At 47.8% G+C, this 19,010-nt stretch overlaps 1 protein-coding gene across 3 annotated transcripts in view; it reads right to left on the bottom strand.

The window, feature by feature from the left end:
* The window catches only part of DPP6 (dipeptidyl peptidase like 6), an 867,370-nt gene that overhangs the window by 420,773 nt on the left and 427,587 nt on the right, over positions 1-19,010 (bottom strand). The window contains exon 1 of one of the 3 annotated variants that reach the window (XM_029921139.1): positions 18,572-18,958. The exons of the other annotated variants lie outside the window; for them this stretch is intronic. Within the exon in view, the coding sequence (XP_029776999.1) occupies positions 18,572-18,628 (57 nt within the window). The 5' untranslated portion in view covers positions 18,629-18,958. Of the gene's footprint in view, positions 1-18,571; positions 18,959-19,010 lie in introns of those variants that run through there. 3 annotated transcript variants of the gene reach the window in all.

The following is a 19,010-nucleotide window of genomic DNA, read 5'->3' on the forward strand; positions in this document are numbered from 1 at the left end:
TCTCCTGATAGTCATCGCCAAGTGTCTGCCCTTAATTCTCTACGCTGCCTAGATGCGTGAAACCTCCTCCCCCAGAAGCATCCATCCTCATACCGACCCCAACGATGAGCTGCAGTAAACAGACCCCAAGCAAAACACTAAGACTGAACCAAAGAGACCTAGGTCCATGTGTGTCTTATGTCTCTAAAAGCACCATGAACTTCCTGGGAACAAGACCTCTGACACACATGACGTCCTGCATCCTTAGCTAAGCCTCCCCTTCTGGGACTCAATGGACACTATGTACAGACCAATCACCTCCCTTTCTTCATTTCTTCCTTTTGGGAATCAAGAGTATTCTATTTGCCGTATCTTGGGAAAAGCTATGAATCAGTGCTGCACAGCTACGTCTAAAGAAAATCGTGATGGGTAAGCAAATGGTATTATTTCTTTTTTTTCTAAATGTCTATTTTTGAGAGAGAAGAGAGAAAAAGAGAGAGAGCAAGAGAGCAAGCACAGAGTGGGGGAGGGGCAGAGGGAGAGGGAGACACAGAATCCAAAGCAGACTCCAGGCTCTGAGCTGTCCGCACAGAGCCCGATGTGGGGCTCGAACTCACGAACCGTGAGATCACGACCTGAGCTGATGTCAGATGCTTAACCGACTGAGTCATGCAGGCCCCCCAAAGTGGTATTATTTCTATTCAACACCTGCACACATCAGACAGTGATGACTATAGTAACCAGCAAATGCTTTAAAGTGTTTCTACCATTACAGGTCAAAATTGACAATAAAATATAATGTTGGGATTATGCCTTCTTCACCAACATAAACACAGAGCAAATATGAGCCTTCCCAGATCTAGATGAAGTCTCTTATGAGGATAAGAGATACCAGTTCATCCACAGGGTCAGGTAGTTCTCAAGTCTTTTAAATCATGTCTTTGGGGGGTCACAGATTCCAGTTCATTGTATCTTCATCTCTGTTTCATCAAAATACAGATTTTGAGCTCTGACTTGTATCCTCCGGGGATGACAAGAATGTGAAAGACTTCACATGAATTAGGAGCTCCCAAGATACGACCACATCACGTTTCTGGATAGGGACGCAAGCCACGTGGAGGTGGCATCACCATGAGCAGAGAGCCCCAGGCTCACACGCCCAGACCTCTCTGGTGCAGGGTCACACACATTTTGATGAGCCGAACTGGGCACAATTCATTTTGGTGTATTCCCTGCAGTCATTTCATTACAGGTCTATGGGGAGTTAATTGACCAATTTTTGCCAAATCTCAAGGATATAAGATAGTGAGGTTTTATTTTTCCTTGAAGCCTGGAGGTAAGGTCATCCATATCTGAGAAAGCCTTCACCAACGAAGCAGAGGCTTGGCAGCCTTTATGTATGAAAAATAACTTGAAATCCGTTTTTTTCAATAAAAGTGTCAGGCTTAAGGTTCAATTAAAATGATACATGCTGGTCATTTGGCAGTTCCTGACAATAAAACCTCCAAACAGGTAAGATGCTCAGGTGACAGAGAGGCACAATTCATATTTGTTATTTGAATCATTAAAAGCATGCCTTTGGCCTAAACATTTAGGGATGTGTGTATGACAGAAAATACACATGTCTTTCTTCTGATTATTAATAATATTTATTGAATATAGACGGTCTTGGTGAAGTTCTCAATGGATCATGAAAACATCACCCAAATCTTTAGTGTATAATGAAAATAAAGTAAGCAGGACCAACGGACTCTCTTTCTGGATCACTGGAGTAAACATCTAATTAAGAACACAGCTCTCTCTCTGGGAATGAAATTTCCATCACAGAAGACAGACCCCAGCTTACACCCTTGTCGATTTTAAAAGCGATTCCTGGGGCAGCATATAAAGAGACGAGCTATAGCGATGAATAATGAGAACCATGTTTGTATCTGAAATAAAGCTATGAAGCAAGTCCTAGAGGCAAAACTGGGCAGTGGGAGCTCAAGACTATCAACGCCAAGCATGAATCTTCTGGAAAGACAAATATGTTTTTATTGTAAAGAGGTTCCCCGAAAAATATGTGCTCTATAGGCTGTAAGTCCCTCCTAAGCAAAATGGCTGGCGATGTGGTGGGCATGAGACGGGTAGATGCGGCCGGAGCCCCGAGCCCGCTGCTCACAGCTCCTTGGACCTGGCACGTTCTCTCCCTGAGCTTCCATTTCCTCACTGGAAAACGGAGACAGAAAATCCCACCCTCAGATTTGGAGGGCCAGATAATCGCCTGCCCATGAGAGCTGAGCAACCTGTAAATTTTCACATTCGTTAGCATGACATTTCTGCATCGTGTTACAATTCAGGAAGTTCGTAAAAGACACAACCTCTGGGCTGCATGAAATAAGGGCCCATTGGGCCAGAAAGTACTCACGAAACTGATATGGACTGTGGTGGCCTGGGGCACGAAGATGTGGCAATGACCGGGCAGGAGAGAAGGGAGACGAAGGAGTTATGTTTGGTAGGGCTCACAAGGGAAGATATGAGAAGTAAAGAAAAACATCAAATGGAAATACAGCCGTATTAAGCTGTGTTTATACTGAGGGGGCAGAAAACAAAACAAAACAAAACAATTCATTAGCCAACTCAACTTTTATAAGTTATTTGAAAGATAGTTAAATCAAGCAATGAGGGTCTGGAACACTGAGGCTAGGAATAGATACATTCCCAAGAAACCTTTTATACAAGTGGAAGGTAATTATGAACAGGAAGTATTAGGCAAGAATTATTATAGTAAGCATAATGTAATCAATCCATAAGATCTCTCCAAATAGAAAAGAGTGTAGTCCATTTCTACCTGGAACCCCACCCACTTGTTCCACCATTAAGGCTGTGCCCTGATTGTAGAAATGGCTCATGTTCTTAATCCTTCTGACTGTAAATATTAAAAATGAGTGTATGTGTGTGCGCATGTGCGTGTGTGTTGTACTAGAGTTTTTGCAAAGTTTTCGCCTGAAATTATCTCACTGTACCTCTCAACTTTCACTTGTACCCAACCCTTTAGACCTTTGATATAATTAAGTCAAGTTGGTTTCATCTACTAGACACTCAAATCAAAATATTACAAACTCATGGGTGTCACCTAAAAAGGAAGACTTACAACGATCAAAGGAATGCTACTGAAATTAAAGGCGGCATGCCCACGCCTCCACTCACAGGAAAAGAACACGGCTAACCCTGCGGTCTGTAGACATGGTGCAGAGACGAGTGTGACATTCCTGGAGTTCTCCCACCAACAAAGATGATTCCATCCACTTACACGAGAGATGGCAAATGGGTCAATCAAGCTCCACGGTTGGGGGACCAAAAGCAGCAAGTGCTCGACAGAAGTCAGCAGATGATGAAAATAGACATGTACCTTTTGTGTAGAGCTTGACAAAGTCATCTGTCACCAAGATCCGAGCCTGCCCCAAACGCGGGCCCAATGCCAAATGGCAGCCGGGTCCCATGCACGTGGGTGCAGTCAACCAAGCAAACGCTCTTTATATGCAGCCTTCATTTCCTACAGTCTTTTGTGCAAAATAGCTTCCTTCCTTCCTGTCCTTATTAATACCACCTCCAGAGCTGTAAGTTTAGGCCAACAGTTAAAGTTAAAGCACTATCCCTAAACTTTAAGAGACTTTCACATCAGAGCCATCTTGGAAAAGTGAATCTAGGAAAGGAAACGATGTCCTTATAGTTTATTGTTATACCTGTGATAGCCTTTCATGCTTAAACTCCTTGGTAAACTTTTTTGGCATGTGTACGGAATGGCATTTCACTTGGTGTCTGACGTCTTCATTTTTCCATTTATTTCTCCCAAACAGGGCTCGTGGGCGCATTTTTCCGGGCAAGCAGGCGGCTTCCACCATGAACTGTAAGCCCGTAGGGATCACAGCACTATCACCTCAGTCTGCACGCTACTACCGTTTAGAATGAACTTTTACACAGATCACCTGATTTGATTTCCATGCCTGGTTTTTATGACCGGGTGGGCACCTTCGTAGCCATGTAGGGCAAGTACAGGCATCTGAAGGAGGCACCGTTAGGTGACGTGAGCGTGTCTTATGTTTCAAACATCCTAAAGACTAGAGCTATAATGTTTACTGCCTACAAAACCCCCTCTCAGGATTTGATGCTTTTCTCTTCAATAAAGGCCGCTATCTTCCTGAGTACACCTGGAATTAAGAAGTCTGTTAGAGTCCAGGAAATGTTCTGATCTATTCTGGACTGTTCTAGTTCCATGAATCTACTTTAATTCCCCTACTTAAGCCCTGAAGGCAGAGGCTGCACGCTGCTTGGCATCCTGATGATGCTTAACACGGCAGAAAAATGAATTATTAAGTGCGGTTCTCTACGTGGCACAGAATATCACCAGGCACAAAGTTTGGGATCAAATGAGAACTGTCCACTCCTGTTGTTGATCCTTCTGCTCATGGAGTTTGCCTGCGAAAGTGTCAAAGCACGATGTGCGCACAGGTTGGAAATGGAAGTTCAGGCAGCTTACGCTCGGGGCGCCCAAAGAACCGAGGGGAGACCCAGCTGTTTGGCTTCTCATTCAAATGCTCTTCCCTCTACAGACACAAACGTGCACAGCATCATAACACGGGATGAGCATCTGATTACGTTTTCTAATTCAGAACGTGGGCTCAGAGTACCTCTGTCCCCAAATCAGATGACTGGTCTGCAGATGGACTTGTGACTCGGCCAGGCCAGGCGCGTCCTTCCCTGAGCTTTTCCTGGCTTCTGCCCGCGGGGCCCTAGCGAGGGGGTGTGGATGCGGCAGCTGCTGGCAGCTGGCTTCTCCGTAGGAGGGAAAAGAGGAAGACTGCCGCCCTCCCGACTTGGCTCTCTCAGCCCTCTGCAATTACAGACCATCAACCCCAGGGCCTCTCCAGCAAAAGTCCACACACCAATGTCCGGGTGGAAGGGAAGGACAATTATTGAACGTCCTGCATATGGTCACCTCCCACTTCTCATCTTCACCAATCCCCAGGGAGCAGGAATAAGGAAGTAACCAGAACAAAAAACCCCTCACTGATTTAAATCCCTCTTCCAACTCCCTCCTCAACCAGCTCAGACTGCTGCCTATTCAAGAGCTAGTGTTCAGCTCAAGGAGGGTAGAAAGGGACACAGGGAAATGAGGCTTTGTGAAATTGCAGCATATTTTCTTTGGTAAAGGCTAATCTAAGCTACTAGAATAAATTCTATCTGTGCAGGAAACAATGCCTCGCACACAGTCAAAATTTGCTAAAATTAATTTGCTAAATATAATTCTGCTCAGAGGTATGATTAATAGCTAGTAAGCACTCAATAAATATTTATATTGAATGGATACAATCTTTTTCTCAGTTAGTTCCCAGTGTTTCTATGAAAGAGCACTACCTTTCCTGAAACCCTAGACAATTACTACATTTGCCAGTATGGGTTCAAATAGAGGCACAAGTGGTAAATGTCCCCTTCATAATACGGACTCGGACTCAGTTCCTATTACTAGGAGATGAGCGCTTCCTTTCTTTGTAGGACTGAAAAATTAGAGGGCATGAGGCAATTTGTGTGAAAATCAAGTATGGTGCAGAGCTGGTACCCAAAATGCCGGACAGGAGGCACATACAGAGGCCCAGCATCTTATAGCGAGTGAGGCTGAACTGAGCTGGGCCGTGGGGGGTGAAATACATACTCAATTGCAAAGACTCAGAAGGTACACAAAGAATACACAAGATCTCATTAATACCTTTTGATACTGGTATAGTATTACATATTATGATAAAATGTATTAATTTTTATATTGGTTTAATGTTGGAATAATAAGATTTTCGATATACTGGATTAAATGAGATATTTTATCAAGTTCATTCCATACATTTATTTTCCATTTTTAATGTGGCTGCTATAAAAAATTAAAAATAGAATAGGTAGCTTGTGTTATCTTTCTAGTAGCACTGGTGTTGAGTGTTACACCAATATAAAACAGTATTATTACCCTATTCTAGATGCTAAAATTATACACAGAAATGTCTGGAGTTTTATCCTTATCTTTGGAAGTAAAAATTTCACCTTAATTAGAGCAAAACCAATTTGAGGCAAAAAAAAAAAAAAAACCCCACAAAAACTAAACATGACTGCTTTTTTTACATCCTTACATCAAAACATTCTTTGTACTTTTACATGAGAGAGATAATCATCAAGTGTAATTTTTGCTTTTAAAAACATCAGTAAGACTGTTGAAGAAATTCCTGATGACAGGTGCCCTGGAGAGACCGTTGAGGCAATCCTCGGTGTTTAAGTTTACTCCTCGCCTCTGACAACAGCCTCCTTGCCTGGCGGAGCCTGGAGAACCAAGCGATCAGCAGCGTGCAACACCAAAACGGCGCCCATTTAAACCACAGGGTGGGGGGCAGGACGGTGGGGAGGGGAGGAGACGTGCACGGGGATGCCCACGTCTTCCACATCGAAGAGTCAAGTGTCCACAAGGAAGCTGAGAGATGGCGTATCTCTGAAATGATCAACTACCCTAAAACTGCTTTGTTGGCAAACACATACACTCATGCATACGTCTGGGCACAAATGGCGTTGGGTTGTGCTACCGTCCACCTACCGAGCCCAGGAAGAAGTAAAATAATACATCCTGATGAGCAAAGAGGCTGAACTACATCTCTGCCCCCGCACCTTGCTGGCGTGACCGGTGTCCCTCAGTGGTTTCCAGTTCTGCGGCAGTAGGCCGGAACCAGGGAATCTTCCCGCTGCTCAGCAAAACCCCATCACGGGGTTTGTCTTTCCACAGAGTTCTATCTGTGTTAAGGTACTCTGCCTCGGCTCTGGTCTGGAAGTTCGGGGGTCGGAAGAGGTGTGGAGAGTACAGGAGACAGCATGGATGATTCGGGTGTAACTGATTTGCGGCTTGATTGTGAATGTCTCCCCAAAGATTGCTCTCATTATGTTCACTGTACCTTTTTTAATACACTTTTTAATGTTTTATTTATTTTTGAGAGCAAGCGAGCGAGCGAGCGAGCGAGAGAGAGAGAGAGAGAGAGAGATAGCATGAGCAAGGGAGGGTCAGAGAGAGAGGGAGACACAGAATCTGAAGACAGACTCCAGGCTCTGAGCTGTCAGCACAGAGCCCGACACAGGGCTCGAACCTATGAACCGTGAGATCATGACCTGAGATGAAGCCAGACGCTTAACTGACTGAGCCCCCCAGGAGTCCCACATTCATTATATCTCTTTGTGGGTAATGTAATAACTGACATTCCTAAGTGTGGAAAGAGTGAGCAAAAGGCAGATAAATAAGGAGTCCTACAGCATTAAAACCTCTCACCCATATTTTTAAAACTTTTTAAAAAACATTTAAGAGACAGAGAGAGACAACACACAAGTTGGGGAGGGGCAAAGAGATAGAGGGAGACAGAGAGTCGTAAGCAGGCTCCAGGCTCTGAGCTGTCAGCACAGAGCCCGACGCGGGGTTCGAACCCACAAACTGTCTCATGCACATTTCTAAACAAAACTGTGCAATGCACCATCTCCATGAATAATTTCAGTGCCAACAAACGGGTGGTTCCCAGCTAAATGTGAGGGCTCTCCCACAGGGAGAGGTCAGAAATTTACTCTTTGAAAACTTAAAATCTGGTATTTTCCTAACTTCCTTGTCTATTCCTAAAGTCCAAAACATTGCATCAGCAATGCGACTACAGCATAAGAAGGGATGGTGGGTTTTGTCCAGGAAATTCAGATCCAAGTGAAAGCCACGCGTAAGCCTAGCAGTTCTTTCCCTTGGTCCTTATCTGACGAGAGCTTCTTCTTTTTTTTTTTTTTTAAACATTTTTTTATGTCTTTTATTTATTTTTTGAGAAACAGAGAGAGAGAGAGAGCGCGAGCAGGGGAGGGTCAGAGAGAGAGGGAGACACAGAATGTGAAGCAGGCTCCAGGCTCTGAGCTGTCAGCACAGAGCCCGACGTGGGGCTAGAACCCACGAACGTGAGATCATGACCTGAGCTGAGGCCGGACACTCAACCGACTGAGCCACCCAGGCGCCCCGAGAGCGTCTTCTGAAGCCATCGTTGAGTGTGTCACAGGGGCGCAAGCCAGCCAGTGCGCAGGGGTCTTTATTTCCTTTAGCATTTTTTTTTGTGGACTCAATTAGCATCTGTTACTTTAAGCATAATTTCCTCTTTCAAGCAATGAAAACACAATTACATTCATATGAAATTTTCAACAGACATTGCAGCTCAGAAATAAACCAGCACACAATTCTATTAATATATCCCTTCGTTACAGGACCATAATCCCTCAGAAACCAAATTCAGTAACCTTAACTTGGCCGCACGGTGAAGATTTTAAGAAACTTAAAACACAGAGCGCGCTTTGCGGGCAAAGCTGTGAGCATCATACGCTTGGCTACTCCAGGTTCATGTCCGAATCACGGAACTAAGCTAGAGATAAGCAACTTAGTTGCAAATATGATCCTTCCTCCCAATCAATCAACCATAACCAAGTTTCAGACACCGCAGTGTCACTTTTCGGCCACAAGCCTAAGTGCCTTTAATAGAGTCCAGAGCCTCTGACTCCGGCTTCAAGTGCAGGTGTCTATGCGGTTTCCAGCACAGCGGCAATTAGGGACACAAACCTCTTCATTCGGTGCAGCAAACCCACTACGGGAGCGAAGCCTGGGCAGCCCCGTGGCAGCGTCTCTCCTGCAGCCGGACTGCGGGGGGTCACCGAGACCGTGAAGACGCAGCCCGGGTCATCTCACCTCTACCTCCTCCCACGGTAGGGAGCCAGAACGTCCACCCGACGGCATCCCAAGCCCTCAGTCAGCAGGTGTGCGACACGGGAGGAAGGTTACCCAAAGAGCCCAGTGTGCCTAACCACTAAGAGCCAGAGCTGGGATTCAAGGTCAGACCAGCCTAAATCCAGAGCCCATTCCCCTTTTCCAACACCGCAGCCACCAAGGCCAGGATGCTTTCATCTATTTCTCCTTAAGAAAGTATTCCATCCTAGGGCCGCCTGGGTGGCTCAGTCGGTTAAGTGCCTGACTCAGGTCACGATCTCATGGTTCGTGAGTTCAAGTCCCTCACCGGGGTCTGCACTGACAGCACGGAGCCTACTTCAGACTCTCTCCCATCTCTCTCTCTGCCCCTCCCCTGCCTATGCATGCACACACACACTCTCGCTCTCAAAATAAATACTAAAAGACTGCATTTCATCTTGTCACTTATACCAGAAATCACTTTTGAACCTACACCACCTCATAACCAAGTTCAACAATCCAGACCAATCCAGATTGGGCCAAACCAGACCCAGGAGAGGACAAAGAGAGCAAATGTTCCGGACCTTTCCATTGTGTTCACCTTCATCCCCTTTGGCTATTTTTCCCTCAGAGCATGTCTCCCCCCTGAGTTTTAGAGGGTCAGCCCAAACGTTAGGTCAACCGAGTCTGCATCCAGGAGAGGGCGGTGCAATCCGTATTTTCCCATCTTTCCATTTCAGGGAGGAGGAAGAGTGGTGCTCTTGCTTCAACAACAAGGCAGAATGCTTGACGGCCGGTCTCCTTTTCTCTCCATGGGTTTTCTTATTCACCTACCCCCTTGATAAAGGAAAAGGTATTGGCTTACTTGATGGGCGGGAGTCCCCATAAGACGGAATGCTGATGCGCGGTGTGCCAAGCGGCGATGCTTCTGCAGTAGAGAAATGGTTTTAGGCAAAGCAGGTGGGAGCGAAATTTTGGGAAAGCGACGTGCAATGATGTCTCAAGCATCAGGGGAGGCAAGGGGCGCTGGCACTCGAGGAGTTGGATCTTACGTTCCTCCAGGGCTCCAAAAGCCGGATTCATTTGTTGTGCAAATAAAATCACAGATGCCTTCACTTGGTGCATCATTCATGTAAGGAGCCTGACAGAGGAGGACACAATTCATTCCTGGGTTCGATGTGGAAAACAGCCTGATGGGACAGGCCTTGCACTTGGCATTGGAGCTACATAAGCAGCAGCACCCGGTCTGTGCCTGTCTGAAGCTCACAGTTGTGAGACAGGGGAAGTGGTTCTATTTTTTTAATGTTTACGTATTTTTGAGAGGTGGGGAGGGGACGAGGCAGAGACAGGCAGACACAGAATCCCAAGCAGGCTCTAGGCACTGAGCTGTCAGCACAGAGCCTGACGCAGGGCTTGAACCCACGAACCATGAGATCATGACCTGAGCCAAAGGCAGGTGCTTTACCGACTGAGCCACCCAGGCATCCCTGAAGTGGGTCCGTTCTGACTCTGCAGTTGCTGCTAGCTGTGTGATTTTGGTTAATTCACGGAGAACAGTGTTTTGTCTACAAAGTTCTCATATTCATCTCATCCTTTACCCGTGTGCCCAATGACCTGGATTTGAGGGGACGGAGCATTTCTTTTGCTTTTCAAAGATCAGACCCAAATAGTCTAATTGTCTCAAGTCTTCTTAAAACTTCTTGGGCTACGTCAAGAAACACTACATTTATATATACGTATGTTAAGACATGTACGTGTGCTCACACCTTAATGCCTTAGAGTCTGTGTTGTTTCTAAGTAAACTTGAAGTTTACCTAGGACATCACACACCCTTCAGAGCTCTTTGAAAGCCAGAAGCTTCCGGTACCTTTGTTAGTCCATTAGGACAGCCCAGATTAACTAATCACACTCACAATGTATAATTTTTATGTTCAAGCCATTCTTCCAGTTTCCTATATGCCCCCAAATCCTGTTCTTTTAAAGAGAAATGTTTTAAGTTCAGACTTCTTTCTTTTCTTCTGGAATTTCACCAACTCTCTGCTGCTTTCTGCTGTAGTACTTTCCAGGTCATCATGCCCCGAACCCCTGGCCCGTGTTTCCTGCTTTCCAGAACCATCTCCATGGCCCCATGGGTCCTCTCCTTCCCACGGCAGGTGCTCAGCCAGCCTGTGGCATCCAGGGGCACAGCTGGGAACCCCTCGGCACTCCCGACCTTGAGCCGTCCGAGCCGGCTCCCTCTCCCCCCACCCCCCTTCTCTATCACCCATCCATCAAAAGAAAAATCTGCCTCTGATCCCACATCCGTCCTATAAGGGGATGGAGTATTAGGCGGACTATTAACATTTAAAAATACGCCTCCTTCCCATTCCCATCCAGAGACCTGCTTTGGGATAGGTAAGGAGTATCATAATTCTAGAACCCCTGAGCGAACACTGTAACAACCTCAACATGGAGACTAAACGTCGCCTCTTCAAAATACGGAAGTACATGCTTTCGTTAATTTTAAAACATGCGTCACCACCACGCAAGGGCACCTCTGCTGAATATTAGTCTCACCAAAGAAAATGCTCTGAATTCTTGCTTGTGATGCTCCCCTTGCCATGGGCAGGGTGGGCTCCATCTTCCCCAGACCACGAATCCCCATTACATTCAAGAGGAATCATACGAGCAAGTCAGAATACAGACTTTGACCTTTGAAAATGTTTGGAAAGAGCACACCGCCTCCCCGCCAACAGCTTTCCCATTTTGTTCAGCAGATTGTGCGGTGCCTTTCGGTCCGTCTCCCCGCTCCACACACCCGGCCGCGCCCACGGACAGTTTTTAGAAGGCTGTGTTCCAAATTAACAACTTAGCAGCTGGAGATGGAGCTCACAGTCTCCGACAGTTTCAGAGGGAGGCAAGCAGTTTTTCTGGAGTTCTGGCAGGGGCCGTTAAATCTCCTAAAACGCTGATCAGATACGAGTAAGGGACGATGTATAAATTGTCACGGGGAATTCTATTATCAAGGCCTGACTGTATCACTAGTGTGTTCTGCAGAGCCATCGGTGGAGGGCTGTCCGGCCCTATGGCATCCGGGCCACCGCTGTGAAACAGACGTGGGGACCAGCGTCAGCCCGTGGTCTGTGATGATGGCAATTTCTCCCACCGAGTGATGGCTGCACCTTTCTACTCCGTTACTGCAAAACCCTCCCAGAATCGGAAGCCAGAAGCAGCAACAGTGACTGTTATTTGGGACCCGCCAGACACCGGGCCGGGTCTTGGATAAACAACAGGTACTGACAGGAAGGTGCGCAGCCTTATCAGTGATTTCAGGTGCCGAGATCGTCCTCCCTGAGACGGCTCCATCCGTCACCAATGACCGTGGGAGGGGCACCTGGGGGGCTCAGGCGGTTAACGTCTGGCTTGGCTCAGGTTACGATCTCACGGGTTGTGGGTTTGAGCCCCGTGCCGGGCTCTGTGCTGACAGCTCAGGGCCTGGAACCTGCTTCAGATTCTGTCTCTCTGCCCTTTCCCTGCTTGCATTCTGTCTCTCTAAGATAAAAAAATAATAATAATTGAATAAACAAACACAAATTAATGATTGTGCATAAACACTGGTTGCTGTGTTTTTTTTGTTTTTTTGTTCTTTGTTTTTTGTCTCATTGGCTCCGCTGTAACTTTAGGCCGGAAACTCCAACCATTACAATCCCTCTGGTTCCCTAACCTGCAGCCGTAGTTCAGGTGAGTAACACATTACATGGACAGACAACCTTGAACCCTTCTTAGGGGTTGGTTTTATCCCTGGTCATTCAGCGAAGACCAGGTGGATCAGCACATGGAAAAGCCCTGACAGAGTCAACTCGGAGCAAACCATGGCCTGATGCAGGTGCCAGCGGCCAGCAAGGCCCACGCGGGACAGGGCACGGAGGATGTGACGGAGGAAAAAGACGGGCTCAGAACAAACTTTCCAGATCCGATCCTTTCCAAGCAATCTCTGAAACAAGACATGATCTCCGTGCAACACTTTCACTTTCCTTCTCCTTTTAATGTTTATTTTTGAGAGAGAGAGAGAGAGAGAGAGAGAGAGCGAGCAGGTGCGCAAGTTGGGGAGGGGCAGAGAGAGGGGACCGAGGATCTAAAGCAGACTCTGCACTGACAGCAGAGTCCAATTCGGGGCTCAAAGCCACGAGCTGTGAGGTCATAACCTGAGCTGACTTCAGATGCTCAGTGGCTGAGCCCCCCGGGGGCCTCCCACGCAAAACCTTTCTAAGGTAGGGGCCCCAAACAACCATCCATCTCCACACGCTTATAGGACTCGCTTCCTCCACAGACTTGAGTCTTTTCCTGAACTTTCAGTCTGGATCACTGGACTCCTTCTGCCCTTTCTCACGAGAGCGAGGGAAAGATGTCCACGGCAAAACCAAATCCATTTACGGCAAACACAGGCCCGGCTCATCTCCGTAAAGGGTAAGAATGCCACAGTCCCCAAGGCCGAAATGTGGTAACGGTTCCTGACTATGGGTGATTAGCATCTTAACATTTTCACAGGCGTGTCGGAGCTGATGACGTTCTGGTCAAAGTTCATGGGAAGCACCCTCCCACCCTCAAAATTCCCCAGGTTTTCTCCATGGAGCCTCTGAAGGTCTTGGCTAAGCTTTCCGTGGTAGCTCCAGGATGGAAAGTGAGCAGCTAAGTTCAATGCAATGTCAGTGTCACATAATAAAATATGCTTAATGCTGGGGAAAGCATTTGCCAGACATAAAAGTCAACTGCTTTCCATTTGTTTTGAATTTGGGCTTTGCATACAGCCGATCTGGGATATTTGGGTTTTCACTAGGCCTCTTGAGTGACGCTAGCTTATTGACTTCTTTAAAAAATTTTTTAAAAACATTTATTCATTTTTGAGAAACAGAGTATGAGCAGTAGTGGGGAAGAGAAAGAGAGGGAAGGAGACACAGAATCCAAAGCAGCTACAGGCTCTGAGCTGTCAGCACAGAGCTCAGTGTGGTGCTCACACCCCCGAACTGTGAGATCATGACCTGAGCCGAAGTTGGATGCTTAACTGGACCTCTTTTAATACATCACGCACCTTGCATCCCAGAAGATGGGAACTAGCTGTAGATGCCCGAGCACGACAGAAAGGGCTCCAAGCCGGTCACCTGCTTCTTTGTGACACTGTTCTCTCAGTGTCCCTCTAAGAGCACCACGCCAGCCACCCTCTTTCCTCGGCACAAGGACATTGCTGCTCCCTCCCGCTCTCCGTGGCCACCCGCCCCTCACCAGGACCCACCTGAAGGTCCCAGGCCTGTACATGCTGTTCTGCACAGGCTCCCTCCAGGACGCCCAGGACTTCTGAGCTCTCCCCTTCACACATCCACCCCTTTGCCAGCCAGAACGTGTCTCTCTTTCTCCAGAGTCCTGGATATATTTCTACACAGTCTTAAGAACCTACTGTCCCTGTTCCTTCCAGGCTCCTCTTTATCCAGAGAGTCTTAAGTCACTTAAAGCATGAGCAGAAAAGACTGTAATTTATACTAGTATGATTACCGCGCCCCCTGTCACTTTTTGAGTCGTGAAAGGACCACCTCAGAAATAAGTCATGTTTGCACTTCCTATCCTCGAATCTTGTTTTTCTGGGTTTCCTCTCACTTCTTCTTTTTAATACCATATTTACCTTCCCTACAGACAATTCACACTGACTTTAACATAGTTTCCTAAAAGATTTAACTCTCAGGATGGCCAAAGCCATCTGTTTCAGTATCTGAGAGAAACAGGAGCTAATGCAAAGAGCACCGGGCAGAGACATCAGAAGTGTGGCTCCCGGGTCGCCATCACCGCCGTGCCCCTGGGCAAGTCTGTCCTCTCGCAGAATTCCAAGCTCTGTGCATTTTAATGTCTGTGTCACAGAATGTGGTGCCTATAAGATTTCATTTCCGAAAACTCTCTGCAGTGGTGCTGTCATTACAAATGTCTAGATAAATAATTTAACCTCTCAATCAACACTGGGTCTGGGGCTCCTAATTTAATAGGAGAATAGACACGTCAGGGCTCTACATTCGGGCTTGTAAAGCTCAGAGAGACGCGGAAAGCAACCAAAAACATCGCTGTTACCCAGGCAGCGTTCTCGGCTGGGTTTTCAGGTCTCCAGAAATCACAGATTTACTGAAACTTAACACAGAGCTAAAGACCCAAGGCCCCAGGAGAAGGCAGAATATCTCCATAGAAAAGAGGAGTTTGCACATCTTTTAAGGAAAGGCACATTCTCATCCATTCTCGAGATTCCTGAGCCCAACAGGTGGACCCGATCAGGGGGTGCACTCCTGAGGTCTTTTCCAACTCTGTGACCTCCTGCCACGTGAGACCTGTGTGTGTGTGTGTGTGTGTGTGTGCACGCACACGTGCAAGCAGTCATATCCACACAACACAGATCCAGAATCCGCCACCACACACTTAGCCCTGCTCAGTATTTTTAGCGGAAATGTGTCCCGGCTCACTGGAAACATGGAGAATTAATCTTTCTGTCTTTTCTTACTCTCCACAGTATTACCGATCACTGCTTTTCAATTTTAAGTCATTTGAAATGAGGACGGTATACTTTACGATAAATTTGTGCTTTTACGTCAGGGGTAAAAATTCCTGAATTTGGTTCTCAGGAAGGGTTTAGCTCATTTAAGAGAATACAGTAAATTTTGGCCAAATCGGCCTCAGCCTTTCCTGCCTCACCTGCCAGGGTGCATACCGTGGCAGAGCGCTGGGCAGCGTGGATGGGGGTGCGGAGAAGCCTCTACCGTCGGACTGGTTTCGGAGCCAAAGGACGAATTCGGTTCATTCAGCTTTCTGAATATTTTGTTTCCAAACACCTCTGGACTGTAAATACTTCATTTAAAAACAAACGTTGGCATACCCAACGAGAAAGGGAAATGGTCTTCTAGAAGCCTAGACTCCATTTTATTGCAATATAGTCATACAGCACCTTAAAACAAAAACAACTCCACAAATTTCTCTATTTTTGGTAACTTTTTTAGCAAGAAAAAGGAGGAAGGGAATCAGCAATCTTGAAGAGGTAAAATCATTTGGTTTTATATCTTTTCCTAGATTTATTTTTCATTAATTTACAGTAATCCTCAGCATACCGACGTCCTTTCCAGCTGCCTCCCACAGGCCTGGCTTCTGATGGCCAAGGCAGGTAAAAAACTGCATCATGACTCTGTTAGTGTGCTAAGAACTTAACTAAAATTTTATAATCATTTTTTAAATGGGTATTATTTTTGAGAGACCGAGTGTGAGTGGGGGAGGGGCAGAGGAAGAGGGAGACACAGAATCGGAAGCAGGCTCCAGGCTCTGACACGTCAGCACAGAGCCCGACGTGGGGCTGGAACCCACAAACTGTGTGATCATGACCCGAGTTCAAGTTGGACACTTAACCGACGGAGCCACCCAAGCGCCCCTAAACAAATTTTAAAGAGTATAGGACATAAATATCAGGCTACAGAAAATACAACTCATCAGATGAATGCCTTCCAGTATAAGAGGGAAGGTGCCGGGCCCCAAAGTTCATCAGTTTGGTTAAATGACTCCCAATCTTAAATCCAGACCAAACCACAAACCGGCATCTATTTCTCTTTCTCTCTCTTAAAAAAATGTTGTCCGTCTGTCCTGGCCCCAGCCACCTGGGAATAGGACCATCCCCACAATAAGGAACAGGAGGACTCATTCAGAGCTGCAGTCTGAGCACACAGAAAAGAGTTTAAATGTCTTTTAAAAATTGACAAACAGTAGAGGAAGAGGAAACAGCCTTCACAACTAAGGATTTTATTTACCTCTTTGTGTTTTGAGCAGTTTGTTAAGATGTAAGCCAGTGTCCCCTGAAGCTGCATGAATTCTAGATCATTTCTCCATCCTGTTTTACTTCTCCTGCCCTGGTCCTGCCGTTGACCCTCACTCTGTTCCGCTTCACAGGGTGGGCACTGTGCCCTTCTGAGGGTCAAGAAGATGCCACTGAGAATGAGGGGGACCTCCTGACAGTTCCCTGCGGTCACCACCACCTCTGTCCTGTCCTCAGCACTCTGCCTGATCTCGTCTTCCTCAATGGCCCCACGTGCAAAGATGAGGGGTTTCCAATGACCAAAAGGCACAAAATCAAACAAGACCTTGCCCATCCTCCAACACCCACACCCCAGTTAACTGTGTCCACTCTCCTGCCACATGGGGGTATTAAGGAACAGGAGAGGGGCGTTGTATAAGTGCCACGTGCCTTCTTCCATAACACAGATCAGGCTTTCGAGTGCCCGCCATTGGGCTCAGACCCATGACCAATGTGCTTTCTTCATAATTATTACCAGGGACCCATGGTCAGAAATGCTACCCAGTAGGCTCTCTGGAGCCTGCGTGCCCGGGACCCATTGGGTTTATGCCTAGTCGGGAGGAAAACTAATAAGAGGGGGCCCAGTTAGTCACAGGATGCCACATGAGGGGGGCACACTTCTTCCTGGCACAAATGTTCTGCAGAATTATTTAACAGGCGGAGGAGATGGTCGGCTTGGTGTGAGCATCCTGGCCTTCCTGCTACAGCAAGCATTACCCTTCACAGGAGCCCTCCCACCAAACGTGACCTTACACTTCGGATTGACAGTCTCCTTCCCAGAAGAAATAGTGTTTAAGTTCTTCAGATGATGGTAATGATGATGATCCTACTGAGAAGGTGGTCTCATTTGTAAATCAAAACATGGGTTCTGAGGAAGTGACCCCCAAAATGCATCTCCCACCAAACACGGATCCGAAGTCGCCTCCGCACTGTCTCTGAGAGTCCCTGACCATCAGACACTGGCCCCCGAGAGGCTCTCTGCTTCCCTGAGGTCTAGCGGGGTCTCCTTTCTTGGCCCCAGGCCTCGCAAGCCGGAGCCAACAACACCCCTAAAATAAATAGGGGAAATCAGCTCACGCTGTTGACTTACCAAGCTTGAGCAAACTGCTCTGTGGACCTACTGGTGTCTCCCAGGATCTATTTTAATGATCTGCCTGAGGAGAACTAAGCAGTGATTAAAAGATAAGAGCCCTCACGATCCTGAGGAGGGAGTTGCAATATCTACTTGAGTGGGGAAGCACAGCGGCTGGTTCCCCCTTCTCCGGAGACCCCGAGTCTCTGCAGATGGCGAGCCTCCTCAGGGCCGGGGGAGCGGGCACCCTCTGCCACACGGGGACACCAGTGCATTCCTGGCTCCCCTTGGCCAGCCCTGCAAGACCCGCTCCTTCTCACCTGGGGTCCCACTTGGTCCTCGCTGGGCGTCATCCGTCAGCTTCCCTAGCAGGGACAGTCTGCAGTCCCTAAATGCCCAGGATGAAAGCAACCTGCTCACTCCTTCAGACATACTTAAGGAGAAAAGGAGGAAAAGGGACCCAGGTATCAAAAGAAAAGTCCTTTAAACCTAGCTCCCGTGTCCTCTTTTGACTTGTGTTAGAACCAAATCAAAGTCCTGTTGGAGGGTCTGAAGAAACGGAAATTTGAGGGGGGGAGAGGCCACTCACCTCCACCCCCCCCATTACAAAGTAGGTGGACACCTCCACCCCTAACAAATGCATAATTAGGCAGCTGTGCAGGAGCGAGGCCTTTGTCCAAAGGTCCCTTGGCACCAAGTTTACCTCGCCAGATGTTTGCTCCCTGCCTGTGCATTATTGATAGACCAGGGGACCTTTCGAAAATAGAAGTCAGGAGAGGGGAAGGCAGACCCCAGCAAGGCTGGCTCCGCGCCTGCTCCGCCGCCGGCCTCCCCGCTCAGGTGAGGGCGGTCATCGCAAATGCAAGATCCTTCCCGAAGCACACGTCCCCCGCCCGCGCGCTCCGGAGAGCAGCATTACCTGCTCCTGCTGCTGCACGGACTTCCCCGGAGCGCTGGTCTCCTTGGCTGTGGTCATGACCCCGTCCTGGGCGCGCTCGGCACAGGGGCAGGTGCGGGGTGACGGCCAGCTCCGAGCCACCGGGTCCGATCGGCGGGGAGGGGTGCGATGTAGTCCGTACTTCCGAAGCCGCACGGCTATTTTGGGGCGGGTGGGGGAGGGAGAGTGGGTACAGCAGCCTAGTTTTCTCTTGAAACGCGAGGAGCAGAGAGCGGATCCGAACAGGGTAGAAGCTGCGGCTTGGCGGGGCTTCTCCAATTAGCAACAGCCTCCGCAATCGCCACAGAAACAATGGGAACTGCTTAGCAACCGGCAAGTGGCGGCGCGGTGCAGGAAGGGGACCCGAGTGATGCGCGCCGCTCCCGCCCGCCTCCCGCCGCCCGCGGCGCACGGCGCATGC

Source organism: Suricata suricatta, chromosome 2 (genome assembly GCF_006229205.1).
Source record: "Suricata suricatta isolate VVHF042 chromosome 2, meerkat_22Aug2017_6uvM2_HiC, whole genome shotgun sequence".
Lineage (NCBI taxonomy): Eukaryota > Metazoa > Chordata > Mammalia > Carnivora > Herpestidae > Suricata > Suricata suricatta.